This window comes from Rattus norvegicus, chromosome 5 (genome assembly GCF_021556685.1).
Source record: "Rattus norvegicus strain SHRSP/BbbUtx chromosome 5, alternate assembly SHRSP_T2T, whole genome shotgun sequence".
In the NCBI taxonomy this organism is placed as follows: Eukaryota; Metazoa; Chordata; class Mammalia; order Rodentia; family Muridae; genus Rattus; species Rattus norvegicus.
In genome coordinates this window covers 140,148,941-140,170,589 of record NC_141538.1, presented here as the reverse complement: position 1 = coordinate 140,170,589, position 21,649 = coordinate 140,148,941, and the positions used below count along the sequence as shown (strand labels likewise).

General features: G+C 44.8%; 1 protein-coding gene across 8 annotated transcripts in view; it reads left to right on the top strand.

Annotated features, from left to right (window-relative positions):
• The window catches only part of Ctps1 (CTP synthase 1), an 84,943-nt gene that overhangs the window by 9,446 nt on the left and 53,848 nt on the right, over nucleotides 1-21,649 (top strand). For 6 of the 8 annotated variants that reach the window (XR_015619741.1, XR_015619740.1, XM_087549285.1 and 3 more), the window contains exons 6-18: nucleotides 1,374-1,457; nucleotides 1,864-1,944; nucleotides 5,263-5,414; nucleotides 6,571-6,703; nucleotides 10,484-10,572; nucleotides 11,611-11,705; nucleotides 12,432-12,494; nucleotides 14,568-14,611; nucleotides 15,663-15,759; nucleotides 16,616-16,671; nucleotides 16,756-16,852; nucleotides 17,528-17,672; nucleotides 18,150-18,238. Coding sequence is in view for 6 of the 8 variants with exons in the window: in XM_087549285.1 (XP_087405411.1) it covers nucleotides 1,374-1,457; nucleotides 1,864-1,944; nucleotides 5,263-5,414; nucleotides 6,571-6,703; nucleotides 10,484-10,572; nucleotides 11,611-11,705; nucleotides 12,432-12,494; nucleotides 14,568-14,611; nucleotides 15,663-15,759; nucleotides 16,616-16,671; nucleotides 16,756-16,852; nucleotides 17,528-17,672; nucleotides 18,150-18,234 (1,221 nt within the window). In the remaining 2 variants the exon portion in view is untranslated. Of the gene's footprint in view, nucleotides 1-1,373; nucleotides 1,458-1,863; nucleotides 1,945-5,262; nucleotides 5,415-6,570; nucleotides 6,704-10,483; nucleotides 10,573-11,610; nucleotides 11,706-12,431; nucleotides 12,495-14,567; nucleotides 14,612-15,662; nucleotides 15,760-16,615; nucleotides 16,672-16,755; nucleotides 16,853-17,527; nucleotides 17,673-18,149; nucleotides 18,239-18,904; nucleotides 19,688-21,649 lie in introns of those variants that run through there. The other 2 variants (NM_001134873.1, XM_087549280.1) reach the window with 2 other exon arrangements.

Below are 21,649 nucleotides of genomic sequence, written 5' to 3'. Positions count from 1 at the left end.
GTGGTCTGGACTCACTGTGTAGTCGAGGCTGCTGGCCTTGAACATTTGGCATCCTAACTGTTTAGACAATGTGCATGAGCCACAATGCAAGCTGAAACCTAAAATACCATTAAAACTTTTCAGAGTTTTCTGACCGCTGCTCTGAACAAGGAAACTTCAAGATACAGTTTCTAGATTGAAAAAGCCCAGGGAATGCTCACTATATTGTTTGTAAAATGGCCAGCACTAAGATTATTAGCTAGGAGAGTACAGAATAATGGAGCAGAAGGCCTCAAAGGCTCATAGGAAAAAAATCAAAAGTTAGTATGGCAAAACTAGGAGCCAGAAGGAAGTGGAGCCGTGGCATTCAAACATTCTGAGGCAGTGTTTCTCAACCTTCTAAAGGAATGCTGCAACCCCTTTACTACACTCGTAGTAACCCCAGCCATAAAATTATTTATTTATTTTTTCTGGAGCTGGGGACCGAACCCAGGAACTTGCGCTTGCTAGGCAAGTGCTCTACCACTGAGCTAAATCCCCAAACCCCATAAAATTATTATTATTATTATTATTATTATTATTATTATTATTATTATTATTATTTTGTCTTTTTTTTCCGGAGCTGGGGACCGAACCCAGGGCCTTGCGCATGCCAGGCAAGCGCTCTACCACTGAGCTAAATCCCCAACCTTGTGAGCTAAATCCCCAACCCCCCATAAAATTATTTTTCTTGCTACTTTCTAACTAGTTTTGTTACAGTTAGGAATTGTTATGTAAATGTCTGGTTTCTGATGGTCTTAGGTGACCCCTATGAATAAGACACAGCTTGAGAGTAGCTGTTCTAAGGGAAGGTTCTTTTTACCTGAGAACTGTAACCCAGCGGATTTGCCTTAAGTGTGGGAAGATCATAGAGATACTTTACTATACACAGAAGTATGACACATGTCTTACCTGGACAGGTCTTTACATGCTCAAAAGTGTGCACGGCTGAAGAGGGTGGTGTCATGGCACAGGACAGAGAGCTCATTAGAGCGTGCCTCAGACGAGAGCTGAGAAGTGCAGGGAATGAAGTTGAAGACTCAAGTTAACATGGGGTCAGCTCGGAGGCAGCCCTTGTCCTGAGTGTGCGCAGAGCCCTGGTTCACTTGTGCCCAAGATATACATATAAGCAGAGCCATTATTTGGAGGGTTTGGAGAGTGGGAGGACAGGGCCATGAAATAGTCTATACCAAACCCCATAGAACCAGAAGACTCTAAAACATAGGCATGTATAAGTTCAATAAAAATCTAGGCTGAATCGTATAAATTCTTCACTCAGAGGTTTAAGGAAAAGTCATACTAAGAATTTTCCATAGAGAAATGAACCACTTCTTTTTTTCCCTTTTGTAAAACAGCCAAGTTCAACAGGGGAACAGAAGACAAAACCCACTCAGAACAGTGTTCGGGAACTTAGAGGACTCGGGCTGTCTCCAGACTTAGTAAGATTTCCTAAGATGTCATCTCCCAATTCTGATAAACTCTGGCCTAGATGGTGGGATGGAAGTTTGTCAGCATGTTTGATGGAGGAGATAGTGCACCGAGTGGGGCTGGAGCTTGTGTGGACTTCCTGGGTCTTGCTTCTTGCTGTCTTCCATTCCTCCTGAGAACATTAAGGAGGAAAAGCAGTCAGTCAGCTCCTGAAGTTCACTCATTTCTCCTTTGCTGTCTCTCATACTCTCCTCGGGATGTAGGAGCTTCGGTGAAAAGAGCAGATAGCGTGTGTTTGTGGATCATGTGCACTGTGCTTGGAACTGACATTTTCATCTCTATTTTAATTCCAGTTGTGACTAAGCCCTACTTTGACCCTTCTTTCTACCCAGAGTCCCTTGTTGTCTTAATTGCTAGGTGGTGTGCAGATGCTCAAATCCTCTTGACACATCTGTGAAAGAGAAAATATCAATGTTCTGCCATGTGGAACCTGAACAAGTGAGTAAGATTTCAGCTCTGGAAATGGCTTTTTACTTCTGCTTGTCTAAAGCTAGACCGTGATCCACTTCTCAAGACTTGCTATGTCGTAGGAAAGAGACAGAAAACTGTCCCCTAGGGCTTAACACTTTTCCTCTCCTCCCATCCCCTGCTATTTATGCTGTTTGGGGTGAATGTCTCTAGGGTCTCACCTTATTTCTTTGTACCCCAGAACCTTGTGCATGCTAGTCAAGTTCTCTTATGATTGAGCTGTCTCAGGCCTGTAGTTTTTTTTTTTTTTTTTTTTTTGGTTCTTTTTTTTTCCGAAGCTGGGGACCGAACCCAGGGCCTTGCGCTCCCTAGGTAAGCGCTCTACCACTGAGCTAAATCCCTAGCCCCTCAGGCCTGTAGTTTTACTTTGTAGTTCACTCTTGCCTTGTCTTTATGCTTGTCTAGTCTTAGTCTCTCAAGAGCTGAGGTTACAGGTGTGTGTCCCCAACCTACCTATTGCTTTGCTTTTGTGATTTTGGTGAATCCAACCAGTTACACTCTGTTAACATGGTAAATAGGGAATCTCCAAAAAGATCGCCAGAGAATGCAGTTTTGCCTTACTTAAGTGTGTATACCCCAAACCAGTTCAGGCCAGATCAACCCTTCTATTTTTCATACCCAGCTATGTTGGGAGTTTCCTTAGCTACACACTGCCTAAACTTGATTGTCGTGTCACCAGCAGGGAGATTTACACTGTTGTTCAGAGATGGCAGTACATGTAGTTTGGTGCAGGTTGGAGGCTGAGGGAATCTGAGGTTGCTAGGTGCATTGTTTGAAGATGGGTGTGCTTGCATAATATGTGCAAGTGAAGGAACGAGGTTGTTATGTACATTTTTTTTTTTTTTCCAGAGCTGGGGACTGAACCCAGGGCCTTGTGCTTGCTAGGCAAGTGCTCTACCACTGAGCTAAATCCCCAGCCCCTGTTACGTACATTTTTAAAGGGAGGCTATATAACCCAAAACCAAACGTGGGCCCCAAGCTAGACTGTCCCCTGTTTGCCTGCCACACTGTCTTTAACCCTCAGAACTAATCACTTCCCTTTCTGGGTTGCTTGCATGTCTCAGATATGCTGGTCATGAACCTGTTTTATGCCCCGTGATACATATATACACATGCATGTATAATCCATTTTAATGTTTCTGCAGCCTGGTGTCCTGGATGTTTTAGCTCCCACATATTTTTGTCTGTGGCAGCGTTAATAGATCCTGTGATATCTAAGTGTGGTGCTTATTTATGGAAACACTAGTGGATGTGAATCGAGCTTAAGGCATTGGTCAGTGTGTTAAGAGTATCTCTTTAAAGTTTTGTGTTTGAGTGTTTTATTTGCGTGCATGTCTCTGCACGGTGTGCATGCCTAGTGTCTGTAGAGGTCAGGAGAGGGACTGCATCTGGAATTAGAGTCGCAGATGGTTGTGACCTACCTTGTGGGTGCTGGGACTTAAACCGAGGTCTCGGGTGAACAGCCAGTGTTCCTAACAGCTAAACCATCTCTTTAGCCTCATCTCTTCATTCTTACAGCAAAATGCTTGAGGCAACTAATTTAATAAAGAAAGGTTTATTATAGTTGGAAACTGAAAGTCTAAAGCATAGTTCAGACTCTGGGATGGACCTGTGGTGGCAGCTGGGAGAGTGCAGGAGTTGGAAAGATCTACTTTCCATTCCAGCTGCAGAGAGATTGAGGGACCAGATTCCTTATGGAAATTCAGGAGTTAGAGAAAGAGTATCATAATTCCTGCTAAGGGCAGGATTCCCAACGTCTCAAGAACCTCCTAGGCTTGGTCTTAAGAGTTCCCCAGCACCTTTCAGTTATGTCAGCTTGGGCTTGACTCTTCAGCCACGTGGGCACTGGAGGGGCTCCAAACCATGTAGAAACCGTAGTACTAGGAATTGCCTGAAGGAGATGAAAAGAAAGGTGCAGTCAAGGAGTTTCCAGATGAGAGTATGTAGAATTTGTTTTACTGCTCCATGACTGAGGGTCAGGAGACAGCAGGAGAGCCCAGCTAACCTCGTGAGAACAGCAAAGCAGGGGCCTTAAAGTGAGAGCAGTCCACTTAGTGAAACTCGAGGGGCACTGGTCAGAAGGGCAGTTCAGATCATTGGCCTGCATGGAGCAAGGGGAAAGTTCCTTGACCTTTACAGAGGTCTTCTCCCAGGAGGACTCGGGCCTTGGGATAAAGGCATCTGGGGCTGGGGTCGGGTTCGTTGCATGACTCCTGAGTCAGGGGTTCCTTCTCAGGTTCTGCTTTATACTCAAACCACTGAGCATAGAATGGCTTTCACTTTTCCACAGTGGCCCTATTTCTGTCTTTACAAGTGAAGAGAGGAGATTCCTTTCTTTAGCAGAATTGACTTTGAGAAGAATTCTGCTCAGGGCGTGTTAGCACTGTAATCCCTGCATTTGGGAGGCAGAGACAGGTGGAGCTCTGTCAGCTTGAGGCCCCCTTGTCTACAAAGCTAGTGTCAGAACAGCCAACACAAAACAAAACCAGAGAATGTGGAAAACCCCACAGCTGAAATGAGTGCTCCCTCGTAACAGAGTTGAATTTCAAATCTTTTGCCTATTGTAACATTGGCTTGTTTTGTCAGTTTCTGAGAGCTTATTTGAATGTGATCATTTTGTTATGTGTGTGATGTGCAATGGGCCTCTAGTTTGCTTTTAAGCTCTTAGTGTCCCACAGAAGCTTTTAAATGTTCAGTGTCTTTTGTGGGTTGTGCTCCTTTCTGGCTGTTTGAGAACTCTGCTTAATCACAATCATGAAGCGTTTCCTCAATTTTTGCAAAAGTTTTAGTTTAGAAAAGACATATTTTGAGTTGGTGTTTGTGTTCAATAAAAGAGTAAAAAAACATTGTTTTGTGTATGTATATCCAGGTATGCAACTCTGTTTGTTGAAAGGACTACTTTGTGATAATCATTTTTTTTGCACTGTATATAAGATTTGTTTCATCAACTTTACACACATATATGTATATCTTCATAATTTTTGTTAACTATAGTAAATGATATTTTTAGAAATTGTATTCTTGACTAGAAAAGGACCACACATGAGGCACCTTAGTGATTTCTTTTGATTCATGGCCTAGCATCCTACTAAAATTCTGTTAGACACAGATAATTGTAATTCCTTGTCTTTTATGGGTACATACGGGCAGTAGAGACACGTGCATAGTTCTAGAAAATTACCTTTTTTTGTTCCAAAATAAAGTGTCCCTCCACCCCCAAGGTCATATAGATATAACCAAAGCTATTTGCTTTTATCTAAGCACCTGTTAAGTCACTTTTTTAAACAGGTGATCTGCGTTCACGACGTCTCATCCATCTACCGGGTGCCCTTGCTGTTAGAAGAGCAAGGGGTGGTGGACTACTTTCTTCGGAGACTCGACCTTCCCGTTGAGAGACAGTCACGGAAGATGCTGATGAAGTGGAAGGAGATGGCAGACAGGTTGGCCCCCTCATACGCGGTTGGGCGTGCATGACGTCACCTTTGCTGAGGCTCCACCGTGCTGTAAAAATGTGTTAGCACTTCTGAGAGTAAAGATGCTCATAGAAGAGGCTCAGAAGGCAGTAAGGGCTTTCTAGTCAGCACAGCACAGAGGAGGAGACCTGGCCGGGTGCGGCCTCTTCCCAGGCCTCTCGGCAGAGTTCAGATGACAACACTAACAGCTTAGCAGCACCAACAGCAGCCTAGTGGCAGAGGACACACATATTCCTAGAGCCCCTGTGAGTGCTGGCCTTAGCTGCAGTGCTCTTGTTGTGTTTCTGTTATCTAAGCACTCCATTCCATCTACAGGAAAGGGCTGAACAGGGGAAGGCTGCTGCCACCTTGTCCTGAAGCCCTGAGATTGTCTCATTTCTAAGGTACTTAGTCGCAGTGTAGAGTAAGGTGAACCAAGTGGACGTGGGAAGTCACTGTGGTGGTGGTGTAAGCACACACAGCAAGCAGGTCCTTGTTCTCTTGCCTGTGGTAACTGCTTCACTTTGTCGGTCTCTGACTTCGGTTTTGGCCATTTATATGGTGTGTTTTGTGTCCATTTGTATGTAGCTACAAAAAACAGCCTATAGTTTTTAAATGGTTGTTTTGATAAAACATGAAACACTGTCAGTCTTATTTCAAAATGAAACATTTTAATGAGTGTGGCCATTTCTTCTATGACTGTATCATAATTTGACTTACCACATTAACTCTTATGAACTGTTTGTTTAGCCCCCCCCCCTTTGGGATGTTTTTAAAAATGACATTTATTTTTATTTATTTTAATTATTTGTGCATGCCACAGAGTGTATGTGGAGGTTAGAGGACAGCTTGTGGGGATCTGTTTTTTTGTTTTTTGTTTTTCTTTCCATCATGGGTTCTGGGGCTCAGATCTTCACGCCTCTATGGCAAGTGCTTCTAACCACTGAGCCATCTCATAAGCTCCAATCCTACTCTTTGCCAAGTCTGCCCAGTTGATCTGAGGGTCATCTTTACTGTTCAGTGCACAGTATTGAGGTGATGCTCTCTGGTTATCATTTTCCCAGGCATGTTTCCTGTTTTATGTAATTTTAGTCCCATGATGGTGTGGACATTACAAGTAACTGTTGTGACCTTCGTTTGCCAGATATGATCGCTTGCTGGAGACCTGCTCTATCGCTCTTGTGGGCAAATACACCAAATTCTCAGATTCGTATGCCTCTGTCATTAAAGCTCTAGAGCACTCTGCATTGGCTATTAACCACAAGTTGGAGATCAAGGTAAGGAAGGGGTGTGTAGGTGCAGCTGAGGAGTGAATGGAGACAGCGTGCGCCTGTGTGTTAACCATTTAAGATGGTTTTGGTGGGGGAGATGTAGGTACATGTGGGTCCGTGGTGTGTACCGTGGTATAAATATGGAGTAGACAGTTTGTAAAGTCAGTTCTTTTCTTCCACAGTGTTGGTTTTAGGGACTAAACTAGGTTGTCAGGACTGATGAATCATTTCAGAGACTCAAGCTTACCTGATTTATAGCTTTTGGATGGAGCTCTGTGTTCATTTTTAGGGATAAGAAAGATTTATATTGGCTGCTGGCTCCAAGAAGACACTAGAATATTTTTCAGAAGTTATGAAAGGGCCTTAGTGCATGGGTCTGAGTGTCAGTCCCTGTGGAATAGGAGGGCTTTGCGGACATAGGTACAGTGCACAGCTGAGGGCACTGCCTAAGATTCCTTTCCCAGTAGATGCTCTGATGAGATATCAGTACAGTGTCCTAGCAAGGTTCATGGTTAAGAACACAAGACTACAGAGCAGGTAGCCAGGCCTTGGGTGGTGGCTTTGGTGCCCAAGTGCTCTGTGATCTTAGATTTTTTTTATGTTTATTTATTTATTATATATGAGTACACTGTAATTCTCCTTAGACACACCAGAAGAGGGCACCAGATCCCATTAGAGATGGTTGTGAGCTACCATGTGGTTGCTGGGAATTGACCACAGGACTTCTGGAAGAGCAGTCAGTTCCCTTAACCACTGAGTCATGCTTCCAGCCTGATCTTGGATATCTCAGTTCCCTTTAAAAGGGGATTATGATAGCCCTTCCTCCTGTGGTTAAGAACTAATTGTTTACTGGGAACTGCTGATACTGAGTCTTCCATATAGTAACTGCTGGATATATTCATTGCCCTGGGAAGTTAGCTGGTTGGTTCCTTTAGAGATTTTGTTCTATTGCACTGGCTGGAGCTTTTCGGGAGATGGAGGACAGGAGAGTGGGAGTTTGGTGCCCAGGGGCTCATGTAGCTGTGCCCACAGTTGGTGTTAAGGTTTGCTGCCCGCTTCTCCACATAGTTCTATGATAATCAAGTGTGCTGGGACATAGGTTCTTATAGAGTGACTTGGTATATGGGTTAAGAAATGGAAGACCTCAGTTTACTACCTTGACTCTTTTTTTTTTTTTTGGGGGGGGGGTAGTTCTTTCCGTAATTGATTTATTTTATCTGTTTGAGGTTAGCTGGTGACCGCCACGTGTTCACTGGTAGAAGTTGAGAGAAGAATAAAGAAGAATAAAAAGGCTTTTCAGGAATATTGAGGCTCTCAGACATAGAGAGCACACCTAGGAAAGAGAATCACCTGCCTTGCTGGATATATGAGAGGGGTAGATTTCTCAAGGGAGGTCCTGAGGAGGTTGAAAAGTGTTGAGAAGGCAGAGGGAAAGAAGATTGTCCAAGGGCCTGGGGATGAAGAATATTTGGGAATTCAGTATGAATTGGAGAGGGTCTGCAGGTAGTGTTGAGGACATGAACTGTGTCAGCATAGATTTACCCTGGGGTTTAGGGAATAACTTCAAGGTATTAGACAGGGGAGATTAGGAACAGTAGCAGAAAAGAACCTTATTTTAAAAATAATCAGAAGACTTTAAAAGAGAATGCTACAAGAAATAAACCAGGTATAATCTGAGCAGGTTTTAGGTCAAGCAGTTGTGATCAAGGTAGGATCAGAACTTCAAGGTCATTTTTATCTTCATTGTATTAAGAATCAAATACTGCTAAGTGCTCATATCTTATTAAAAAATTATATTATCTGTATTAGCAACAATACATCATACTTTGTTTAAGTTTGAATCCAGCTTGGAATATATGAGACCTGTCTCAGAAAGGAAGGGGACAGGGAAGGAAAGAAGTTGTTAAATAAGATGCTTGTGAAGAGATGCTTGGCACTTGGTTTTCACAGGAATAATTAATTGCACATGAATTCAGCTGGGTGGGTGGCACATACCCATAAGGTGACTGAGAGGACAGGGACCTCGTGCTCTGCTGCCAGGAGGGCCGTTAAAGATGCACTGCTTGAGAAGGCATTCGACAGTTTCCTGTAAAAGTAGAATGGCGTGGCCTTTGCTTTCACAACAGGCATTTACTCCCGAGGAGTGGAAATGTTTGGGGCTGTGGAGGTAGCGTGGTGGGTAGAGAGCTTAATCTCTGCACCACATAAACCGGGCATGGTGCTGCCTACTTGTAATCTCAGCACTCGGGAGGCAGAGACAGGAGGGAGGATCAGGAAATCAGGGTCATTCTCAGCTACATAAGACAGGTGGGCTGTATGAGACCCTGTTTAAACAAACAACAAAACAAAAAAACACAAAAAGATTTTATACAAGTGGACACAGGCATACCACCTCAAGTTTGGAGACAACCTAAATGTCTATGGAAGGTCAGTGTAGAATGTGATGTGTTTGTAGTAGAAATTGACTCAGCAATATAGAGAGACGTGTCATAGTGCAGCAGCACGTGTGGATATCAGACAGCCTGAACAAAAGAAGCCAAGCTGAAGACTACAGCTGTGTGACTCCATTTACATGGAGTTCTAGAAGCGACATGGAGTTGTAGAAGAGGCAAGGCCAGTCTGGTGGCAGAATCAGCCCTGTGGTTGTACAAAACTGAGAAGCAGGGAACAGCTGTCCCTAGGCTGAAAAGGTATTTTGGGACAATGGTATTATGACTTTGACTGGGTACCTTCTGCCTTCATGGGGTACAGATATGTCTTACGTCAGGGTCACTATTGCTGTGATGACACCATGACCAGAGCAACTTGGGGAGGGTTCGTTTGGCTTGCACTGTCACATCACAGTTTATCAGTTTATCATCAAAGGAAGCCAAGACGGGAACTTGAGCAGGGCAGGAAACGAGCTAGTAGTAGTGATGCAGAGGCCATGGAGGGTGCTGTTTACTGGCTTGTTCATCCCGCTTTTGTCTGTAGAACCCACATGGGCTCTGCTTTCTCCCGCCAATCTCATCAATCATGGGAATGTTCCACAGGCAGCATTATTTTTTTTTAAGAATTATTATTTTTTTTTTCTTTTCTTTTTTTTTCGGAGCTGAGGACCGAACCCAGGGCCTTGCGCTTGCTAGGCAAGCGCTCTACCACTGAGCTAAATCCCCAACCCAAGAATTATTTATTTTATGTATGTGAGTTACACTGTCTTCAGACACACCAGAAGAGGGCGTCAGATCTCATTACAGATGGTTGTGAGCCACCATGTGGTTGCTGAGAATTGAACTCAGGACCTCTGGAAGAACAGCCAGTGCTCTTTAACTGCTAAGCCATCTCTCCAGCCCTATAGCCTGATCTTAAGGAAGCATTTTCTCAACTGAAGCTTCTTCCTCTCTGACTCTAGCTTGTGCCAAGTTGATATAAAACTAGCTGGTATAGGGTACATTGGACAAATACTAATAAAATGTTTATCTTATTGTTCATAAGTCATGTCATTGTTCAGATAGAAAACAGTAACAAAAAAAAGAAAACCAGCTAACATACCAACCAAACACTTAAGTGGAGGTGGCCTGGGAAGAGTGTCATTGTGTCCTCCAGTGGCTTACTTGCAAGAGGATCTAAACTGAGTGGAACAGGTAGAACTGGAATTAAAGGTTAAATAGTTGGAAAGGAAATTTGATTATGTTGTCATTTTAAAACTGAAATGAAGGGAGATGGAACATTGATAACATTATTTGAAAGTTGAGAGTATGGTTGGATTCATAAGCTGCTGTTTCTCTGCCTGCCTTGGTGCACTAGTACATCGATTCCACAGACCTGGAGCCGAGCACCCTGCAGGAAGAGCCTGTGCGCTACCATGAGGCCTGGCAGAAGCTCTGCAGTGCTCAGTAAGTAGCCTTCTCTGCCATGGCTCGTGCCAGTGAACCTGGACCTGGGCTTCTAGTGCTGCGGGAGGCCATGGCCTGTGAAAATGTCTTTAATGATTAGACTGCCTAGCAATTGCCTGAGTTGTAGAAAAGTGCAGCTCACCATTATAGTTGAAGAAAACATTCTCATTATATTGATTCTTGCTATGTGTATTTCATCATGAGACTTAGGATTTATTTTAATCCAGGTCATTGATGAGTTGCCGTCAGTTGGGTCTTATAAATTGTTTATGGTGGCTGTTGCTGTTACCACTATTACTATTTTGAGATGCTGAGGATCAAATCCAGGGCCATGTGCTAGGCAAATGCTGTACCACATCCCCAGGTCTGTCTTTTCTTCTTCTTCTTCTTTTTTTTTTTTTTTATTTTTGAGATGTGGTTTCTTTGTTTAGCCCTGACTGACCCATAATTCTACTCTGGCCTTAAACTCAGATATCTGTCAGCCTCTGCTCTCCAAGTGCTGGGATTAAATGAGTGTGCTACCATGTCCAGTTAGAGGGTTTTTTTTTTTTTTTTATTTTTTTAAATAGTAACAACTAATGAAGTTTCTGCTTAGATGCTTGGTCAGTGTTACACACTGCTGAGGAAAGTCCCCTCACAGAGTCTAAGAGGAGTGTTGGAATCAGGAGGAAAAGTGAACTGATTACATATCGAACACACCCGTAGTCTGGTACTTAGGAGGCTCAGATTGTGAGTTTGAAGCCAGCCTGTGCTATGCTGAAAGACCCGTCTCAGAAAAGAAGTATGAGTAAAGAATTTGGGGGAAGGGCAGTAGCAAGGTTCTCATTACAGACCGACAATTCTCTGTTCATGTGATGGTGCTCGTGTCTTCATAAGCACAGAAAGTGCATCCACAGTCTTAGTTACAGGCTCAGTTCCTGGGGGCTGAGCTAGATGGGAAGTAAGTTCAGGGCCTCGGTGTCCTGACAGTGACTTCTTTGATGACTGAGGGCTGGATTAGTTGGAAAGGGAAGCTGCTCTGTGGTCTGTTCTCTGCAGTGGAGTGCTGGTTCCAGGAGGATTTGGTGTTCGGGGAACAGAAGGGAAAATTCAAGCAATTGCCTGGGCTCGGAAACAGAAGAAGCCTTTTTTGGGTAAGGAGTTCTGTGCCCTATTCACTCTGACAAAGAAGAATGAGAGGAAAGGAATTTTCTGGGCGAAATTCAGTTACATTTATTTGTCCATTTGTGCATAGGCCATGCCATGGCACACACGGGGTTAGAGGACAACTTGCCAAGGTCTGTTTTCTCCTTCTACCATTTGTGTCCCAGGAATTGAACTCAGGTTATCAGGCTTGGTGGCAAGCGCCTTTACCTACTGAGCCATCTCATTGGCCCTTAGATTGGCAATATGGAAAGTTTTAAGAGGTGGGTGCAGATGACAAGAGTTTTAACCAAGTGAACTCTCAAGAAATGACTGTTTGCAGGACATGTAAGGCTAGACTTTGTGTTCTCCTCACTTGGCAATCCAGCCAGTAACTGGGCCAAGTGATTTCCGATCCTTCCTGTTGCTGCAGATTTAGGCAGTTTTCACCTTGATCAGTTTATAAATGGAGAACTTAATGAGAGAGGATTAATAACTTGGATTAAGGTACTGCATATAGAATCTTTAGCTGGGTAGCTCTGCAGAGCCCTGAATCTTCATGTATGTGTGTATGCACACATACACATGTATATAGTCCTGGTGTTAATTCAGTACAGGTCACACTTTTGGGTGTTTCTTATATTGTGTGATTTCACTCAGGACACAGACACTGACAGGCTGGGAAATGTGGGAGTTGCCTTCTCATTGGAGAGTGACATTTTTCCTTTCCTTGGAAGGTGTGTGCTTAGGAATGCAGCTAGCAGTGGTAGAATTTTCAAGAAATGTGCTGGGATGGCAAGGTAAGTGTATGTTTATCAACTGATTTCTGGAGGGTCCGACAGCCATGGTGTGCTGGTGGTTGGGAGCTGTGAGCATGATGCCTGCTTTCTCAGCGTTCAGTGGAGTGGGCACCTTGTTCACAGTGAATCACTGCATGTCTGAGGGAGCAAGCAAGCAGGCCTTTGGCTACTGACCCTGCCTTTCTTGTTTTAAGATCCTCACTTTAACATAGTGTCCAATACCCAGATGGTACCCAGCAAGAAGCCTCTGACCTACTGAAGGGCTGTGCAGTGATAGACTTGGGCTCAAGTTCTGGCTTTATTACTAATTGTGGGTGGTTTTAGGCAACTTTCTGGCTTTTGTTGCCTCTAGAATGGGCATCAAAGTGATCCCTACTTCACACAGTTGTAGAAAGCAGGTGAAGGTTCTGGAGAGATGACTCAGCGGTTAAGAACTGTTCTTCCAGAGGACCCAGGTTCAAATCCCAGCACCAGCATGGCAGCTTACACCTGTCTGTAACTCCAAGATCTGATACTCTCACATAGACATACATGCAGGCAAAACATTAATACACATTAAAAAAAAGACCAACACTCAGGAAGCAGTGGCAGGCTGATCTCTGCGTTCAAGGCCAGTGGTGTACAAATTGAGTTCCAGGATAGCCAGGGCTACACAGAGAAACATTGTCTTGGAAAAACAAACAAAAAGTAGGAGAAATGGTATAAGCAAATGGTCCCTAGCAGTCCCTGGCAGATAGAAACAGTGTAATAATATCTACCTCTTACTGGATTGACCACGGGAGCACATCCAAAGGTCACTGGCTTCTTCACACAGCCATTTTTGAGACTGCTACAGAATGAAGCAGTATGCAGGTATGGAAAGGCTGTTTGGCTTAGATAGTGTAAGAGAGTCTGGGAAGCTGCACTGGTCTAGGATTACTGAAGTGCTTTCATAGCTCATCTCATGCTCCTGCCTCTTCAGGGTTCCCAGTTGGGCATGTGGCCTGATGCTGTGGTTATCGTAGTTTGGATCCAGGCAGGAAACAGGATTTAGCTCAGTGGTAGAGCGCTTACCTAGGAAGCGCAAGGCCCTGGGTTCGGTCCCCAGCTCCGAAAAAAAGGAAAAAAAAATACAGAAGGTTGTTGAGGTCAGTCAACTTCCCAGCTATTTCAGGGGCAGGAGGAACACAGATATAAACCTGTCTACAGAGTGAGTTTCATGACAGTCTTGACTACAGCAAGACCCTGTCTCAAACTAAAAGGAAAAAGGGCTGGGCATGTGTAAGCCCCTGGATTCAGATCAGTACTGCAAAGAAAAATAACAAACCAGTTAATTCCTAACTTAGCCGAGGATGACAGCATATTAAATGCTCAGGATGAAAGGTAGAAAGAGCAGTTCTTGTTCATCTCTGAGAATCTATAACAAACTGAAGATTTAATGTAAGAACTATTACAGAAACATGGTGAGATGATTTTAATCTACTGTGTGTAGCTTGACTTCCCAGAAAGCCGAAGATTTGGTAGGGAAAATTCACCTGTGTTTGTTGTCTTATCATAAAAATGCTCTTTCCTGAAGGGGAAAACAATGTAATGATATTTTAAATTTTCAAGTTTTCTCTCTTTCCTTCTTTATCTTTTCTTTTGAGACAGTCTCACTGTGTAGCCTTAGTTGGCTTAGAGCCCTATGTAGTCTTGAACTCTCAGAGCTCCATCTACCTGAGTGCTGGGATTAAAGGAATGTGCCATCACACCTGGCTATTGGTGTCCCATAATTTTCTAATCATTTATTTTTCTTTATTTGACCTGCATGTCTATAAGTGCACTGTGCCTGCCCGGTGTCCATGAAGGCCAGAAAGCACTGGACCCTTGGAGGTGGAGTTCTAGATGGCTGTAAATTGCCACGTGGGTACTGGAAACCACACCTGAGTCCTTTGTAAGAGCAGTGGCTGCTCTAAGTCCTTGGTTGTTCTCCGCAGCCTGTAATCATCAACTTTTAAGTCAGAGTGCTCATGATTTGATGACTAGCAGGAAACTAGTAACTCAGGTTTTATTTATAGCTATTTTCATAACTAACTTTTTATTTTAACTTTTCAGATGCCAATTCTACAGAGTTTGACCCTAAGACTAGTCATCCTGTGGTGAGTCAACCATTCGAACCTCTCTGGGGCTTAGAAGGGGTAGAAGGCTATCAGTGAAGCAGGGGGTGGGCCACTCACTGTGTTCCAATGACCCCCATTAGACCTCCTGACAATGACCTTATGGGTTTCACCTAATTCCTCACCAGTCTTTCCAGGTTACCATGGAAAGTCTTTAAATGACAGGTGTACTTCCTAATATCAAGGGGAGGTTCCCAAGTGAAATATCCTCACATCCCCTCAGCTCCTGGTGGGAAGCACGTGTCGAGGCTTGTTTCCTGGTAGCCACTGTTCTCAGAGCTCCATATTTTAACAGTTCATGTTCTTGCCAGTGCCAGTCCTGGAGGGTAGACAGGCTCAGGGTTCAGGAGCTACGGGGTGGTGATTCTTTAGTGGTAAGTGAAGCTTTCCAGGCTGTACTCCTGCTGTTGCTGGTCACCTGGGGCATGTGGCCCAGTCAGCCTGTGGGGTACTAAGGCTCACTGGGGATGGGCAGTGTCGTTGTGAATCCCTAGCCCGTGAATGACAGGCATGCTTAGGCATTTGCTGTGTCTGTACTGAGCACGTGCTGAGCATTGGTTGTGTATATAAGGCACCGAGGATATACTGAGGACACTGTAAAACTGAACAAAGTTTCCATCTTATTTTCTTAGCTTTTGCATATTTGTTCTAAAGTTGAAGTTTTGTTGATGTAGGAACAATGATGGGGTGAGGGACTGGAACGCAGGGAAGCCTGGAGGGGTTTATAAGGTGCTCAAGTACCCTGGGCCAATAGATGACTGTATGTACTAGCACCTCTGAGGTGCCAGGCTACCTGCTCAGACGTGCTAGTAGCTGCTGCTCCAGAGGATGGCTGTGTTATGACTAGTTTAGTCCCGTGTCTGTTCCTATGCCACAGCACAGAGCCTTTGACATCCCAAGTGCTAGGGCAGGGGCACCATGAGGCAGGCTGAAGCATTGAGTTCCTGCCCTGGAGGGCTCCACTTGGGGAAGGCGGTCTGGCTCTAACAGAAGCAGAGTATGGTAGTCAGACTTGTTTTCTGAACATCTCTAGGTCATAGACATGCCAGAGCATAACCCTGGGCAAATGGGAGGAACCATGAGGCTGGGCAAGAGGAGAACCCTGTTCCAGACCAAGAACTCAGTCATGAGTAAGTTGTTTCACATGAGTCTGGCTTTTGTCCTGGTCTGTGCAGCACCTGTGGGCTAGCGGTTCTGTGGCTCCAAAGAGCCAGGCCAGCCTTTTCCTGGGCTGTTTTGCTACTTTTGGATTTCTTTCCTTCTTCTCATCTCATGCTTGTTTAGGATGTATGGTGTTAGGTAGATGGTCTCTGGTTACGCATCTGGGCCCTTGGGTGTGGCCACCTTAACAAAACAGGCCATTAGGTTAAATCCATTGCAATCTGTGGTTAATCCATTAAATCTGTGGTTACTTTCTTAAACTAGTAAATAGAACAGTGTGGAATTTGGTGATTTTAAAAAAAGTCAGTTTCACATAGTTTAATCTAAATACGTTTTAGTCTAACAAATCGCGATCATGGTTAAAACGTAGGGAAATTGGAAGAGGAAAATGTCCCTACAGGACTTGCCCAATGGGAGCATTGTTCTTTTACCCATTGGTAGAAGTACCGATGTCTGTCTGGGGATTCCAGTCAGACTAGTTTGAGAATCATGTCAGTACCACTTGGAGGAGCCTTCAACTATTCTGTCCTGTGGGTTTGGGGTCTCAGTAGGAGTGAATGAGGGGTGAGTCAGTAAGCATCCCGTTTGCACAAGCTGCACTTGGCCATCTGCAGTCACCACGCGCCAACCCGCTTTTCATTTCCCCTCCCCCACACTGCTCTCAGGGACCTGGCTTTCTAGGAAGGTCTGCCCCGTCCCCCTTTGGCTTTTGTCAACAGCACAGGGCCCAGGAATCATTTCTCTGAATTATATCAGAGCAATAGTTATAGTTTGCATAGACTTTTGCACAGGTAGAGGTCATATAAATGGTTTGGTTTTCTGCAGGGAAACTCTATGGAGACACAGACTACTTGGAAGAAAGGCACCGCCACCGATTTGAGGTGAGGATGTGAGCCTGTTCCTTTCGTTACTTTGCAAAGAAGGTAACAGAGAGGCCAGAACAGTAAGTTTTCTTGTCCCACCAGGTGAATCCAGTCCTGAAAAAGTGCTTGGAAGAGCAAGGCTTGAAGTTTGTTGGCCAGGATGTTGAAGGCGAGAGGATGGAGATCGTGGAGCTGGAAGGTGACTGTCTGGGGAGTGATAACTCAGTGGTCAAAGTGCAGTGAGGTTTTCTTGGTGTGGGAAAACAGAAAAATGTATGTCCCCATGTGCTGGTATCATACACACCAGCAGTCCCAGCACTTGGAGAGCTGAGAGAGGAGAATCATAAATTCTAGGTCAGCCAGGGGTACAGAGCCAGACACCATCTCAAGAAAAAGGAAAGTGTGCTGTGCTTTCTCCTGATCTGGTTTGAGGAGGCTGCAGCATCAGGGGAGGAGCTTCTGACAAGGTTCCAGAGGTGGGAGGTGCATACCTGCATACCTGTATACCTATATACCTGCATACCTGTATACCTGCATACCTGTATACCTGCATACCTGTATACCTGCATACCTGCATACAGTATCCACAGCAGCCATGAAGCATGAAGAGCTAGCTGACTCAGCACCACATCCTTTTTAGGTTTCTTGTGAACAGTGTAGTTTAGCCTGTGCCAGTCACAGGATACTCAGATGGGGCTCTGGAGAGAAGGGGCCAAGCTTTGAGTTTCACAGTGTGTAACAGTGTGACTGCTGCTTTGGGGTTCCCTTTTCCTACATTTTGATGATAGGCTTTTTCTAATACTCATTTTTTAACATCTCATCTTTTCACTTGATGCACAGAATGCTAATTGTTCCTTCTGAATTTGTGTTGCAGACCATCCGTTTTTCGTTGGAGTGCAGTATCACCCCGAGTTCCTGTCCAGGCCAATCAAGCCCTCCCCACCCTACTTTGGCCTCCTCCTGGCCTCTGTGGGGCGGCTCCCACATTACCTTCAGAAAGGTTGCCGGCTGTCACCCAGGTGGGACGCTAAGTCATCACAGTGAGGTTCTACACAGTCCTAAGAAAAAGCCATAGGTGTCAGGGCCTGGTCCTTGTGTAGGTGACCACATACTCCTCGTTATGCTGAAGGTTCCCATTCTTTTCCGGGATTTTGTTAGGCTGCCCGTCTTAGTGGCCAGGTCTCATCTTTGTAGTTTCTGGGTTCTGTTATTACTGCTGAGCATATCCTGTCCATGGCAAGTGGGTCACAACCAAGTAGGCATAGGCTCTATTCCTCTCTGAAACTGGCTTCTCTCGGTGGCTAGCATATCAGTGTTGAACTACTGAGGAAGGGCTGCATCTCTTGCAACTAGAGGAAGGAATTCCCTCCACAGCCTCACGTATGTGGTAGAGATGGTTGCCGCATGTGGGCACGTGCTGTGTATAACAGTGGCTACAAAGATGGGGAAGTAAGTCAGTCTTAGATGGGAGAGGAGTAAACTTCTCAATTCTACAGGGACACTTACAGTGACAGAAGTGGGAGCAGCTCCCCTGACTCTGAAATCACTGAACTGAAGTTTCCATCAATAAGTCAGGACTGATCTGGTAAGTAAGTGGCTTTTTCTTTTTTTTTTTTTTTAATTACTTATATGAGTACACTGTAGCTATCTTCAGACACACCAGAAGAGGGCATCAGATCCCGCTACAGATGGTTGTGAGCCACCATGTGGTTGCTGGGAATTGAACTCAGGACCTCTGGAAGAGCAGTCAGTTATCTTAACTGCTGAGCCATCTCTCCAGCCCCAGTAAGTGACATTTTTAATGTTTAGTAAAAAATAGAAAAAGTGGTTACAGACTCCCTAAGAGCTCACAGGCCAGCCAGCTTAGCTCTGACTGTGAGCTGCAATTCACAAATTGTCATCTCACAGAGAAAGCTGGAGACTGACAGGAAGATGTCTCCACTGTCAACCTCTGTCTTCCACACTCTGTGTAAGCGCACCCACAGGTGCATACACCACATGTCTCCATTGTCAGTCGTTGGGAGTTTCCTGCCCGTCAGCAGCCTTGAACCAGGCCAATGCTGTCCACAGTGTTTGTATCTGGCTGAGATGCAGGTTGCTTTAAGGCCTTGAAGGTCTGTGGATTTGCAAACAGGCTCCTGTCATTCTCCTACAGGAACAGGTCTTGTTCCCTATGCGGGCTGGCAACTATGTCTGACATTTTAATAAACATCATGTAATTATGTAATTCTAACTTTTTTTTTTAAAACAGGATGATTCTTCAAGAAAGCTTTCAACTTTTGATAGTTTATAACTATGATTTTACACCCTGGCTTTTGACACTTCTTTTAAATTATGTTTTTATTAAGATTATTTTATTATGGGGGAAAGGCATTTGGAAAACTTTGTCACTTGCATGTTCCGTCATTTATACTGGATCCTGCAACACATGTATTTGTGCCACAATACCTTTGCAGTTTGTGTGCTTCTACGATAGGAAGCAGGACTCTGGAGGGGACCTGATGGTGGCCACTGGCTGGATATCAACCTTGCTTTTCCAACCACTTGGGTCACGGTCATTGGAATGAATTGCTGTTATTTCCCTGGGGTGCCAGGACTCCAGTGCTGGGCTGTAACTGGGTGTTGCTGGGGTCTCAGTGCTGCTGAGCTTTAGGGGACTAGATGCCAGCCATGGTTGCCCTCACCATCCAGAGGGCTGTTTGGTTCTTTGGCACATCAGGCAAGCTGTGTCTGTATAAAGTGTCACATAAAAACCCTGGGTCTCTGGCTACACTTTCAGTTCCTGGGGCTGAGAAAACTCCTTGCATCAAGGGGTCAAGAAACAAGGAATTTTAGGGTAACTGGTTCTAAAGCCCTCTCTTGTGTGTGCACATTGATTTGAGGGTATGTTTTCTTCAGAATGGTGTTAGTGCAGTTGAGATGCAATTTGAAGTTATTTTCTTAATGTGACATAGCCATGGGCATGGCCATGTGCGTACAATATGGTGGCTGACTTGATGTATACTCCTAACTTAATAAATAATGTGCAACCATCGGTGTGTTTTCTCCTTTCACTGGCTGGGGTCCTTTTCCATGGGCACTGAGCTTCATAATGCCAGGGCTTCTGCTGGGCCAGCCTCAGAGAGTAGTCTGAGTATCAAACGAAGATGCAAGCCTTAGTAGCAAGTAGGATTCTCAGCAAGTCAGTTGAGTTGTCATGACATGTGCGCCACGGGATTAAAAGCCAGTTGGTGCTGTGCGCTACTTAGCAGGGAGGGAACCGTGGGCTGCCTGAGCAGGGTCCTTTGTGTACTGTAGATAAGTAAATCATACAAGGAGCCAGGCAGGTGACCATGGCTGTCCTAACCAGCTGTTTTCTCCCCCACTCTGTACTCATTCTTGACTATTCTAGAGTTCAGGCTCAGAAGTTTAAGGTCACAAGGCAGGGCTCTTTCCAAAGTGAATTATGCAGTGTTGGTGACATTGGTGTCTACTTACTTGGGCTACAGGCCTGGTTGTGTATAGGTGGAAAACATCATTCACTTGCTACAAGTTGAGGGGCATTGGAGAGGAAAATGTGTCTCGCCTATTTGCCTAATCCTACTTCAGATTCCTCTCATTCCCTGGTCCAATGTCACTGTTACCCTTGAGACCCAAAGCCCTACCCTTCTAATTCCTGTTCAAAAGCATCCTGATTTGCCTTCATTTCTGTGCGCTCACAAGCTTACTTCTGTGTGGATCCTGTCTGGCTTTGGGATGATTCTCTCTTCCCACTCAGAGAGTCAACTGCTGTTGCCGAAATAGTGAGGGCTTTGGCTGGGCGTAGAGTGCTTTGGAAGTGCCATCTCTGTTTCTCTCCTGAATAAGGTGGCCTCACTTTTGACTGATTGCCACATGCTAGCTGTCAGCAAAAGGAAGCCTACTTGGCTCCCCAGAGTTTGCCATTCTGCTGACTTTCCTGACAGACTGATGCTTGATGGTGCTAGAAGGCAGCCCTCCATGATTAGTGACTACTAGTGCATAGTTGGCTTCTCCCTCACGCCCTTAGTGCTTACCTCAGACTTTGGGGCCAAGGGCAGGTAGCAGCTGTGATCCCTGTGACCATCTGCTTTTGCAAAAAGCAGCTTCCAGAGAAGTACTTCTGAGGGTGGTGCTACCTGGACCAGAATCCAGCATGGCGCTTGGCACATATGTATATGTGGTGCCCAGAAACATTCTTCTCTCACTTTGAGTAATGGCTTTATTTTTTCATTTTTGTTTTGATTATCCTGGGGCTAGAACCCATGACTTTACTCACGCTAGTGAATGAAGAGCTCTATCACTGAGCCAAAACTCAGCCTCGGGAGTGCATTTTTTTTTTTTTTAAGATTTATTTATGTATGTGAGTACACTGTAGCTGTCTTCAGACACACCAGAAGAGGACATCAGAACTCATTACAGATGGTTGTGAGCCACCATGTGGTTTCTGAGATTTGAACTCAGGACCTCTGGAAGAGCAGTTGGAGCTCTTAACCACTGAGCCATCTCTCCAGTCCAGGAGTGCATTCTTTATGTAGCACTGGGGACAACAGTGTGTGGGTAAAGGGAGTTTCAGGATCTGTCATGAACATTTATGATCATGTCTGGTTCCTGGATGCATTCTGAGTACTGGCAAGGGTTGGGTTTTTACCTTGTTACCCAGGAAAATCCGGTCTAGAGTAGTGAATGGTCCAGGGGGTGTCCAGTGTCTGGTGAGTGGGGCATGGGTTTTCAAAGCCAGTTTATGTGTGCACATGTATCAAAGAGGATCCAATGCAGCACTCACCATCTTTTTTTTTCTTTTCTGGCCCCCACTCTGAATGAGGCCAACAACCTCAAGGAAGAGAGAGCTGATAACTGAAGGGTTTCATGGAAACCCTTCTCTTGAAAAAGGTCAATATTCCCATGATTATCTGGTAGCTCAGAGGGCAAATGTCACGATTGTCTTATTAGGTAATTGTTAGGCACCCACCACAAGCCCGCATGTGTTCTGGACACA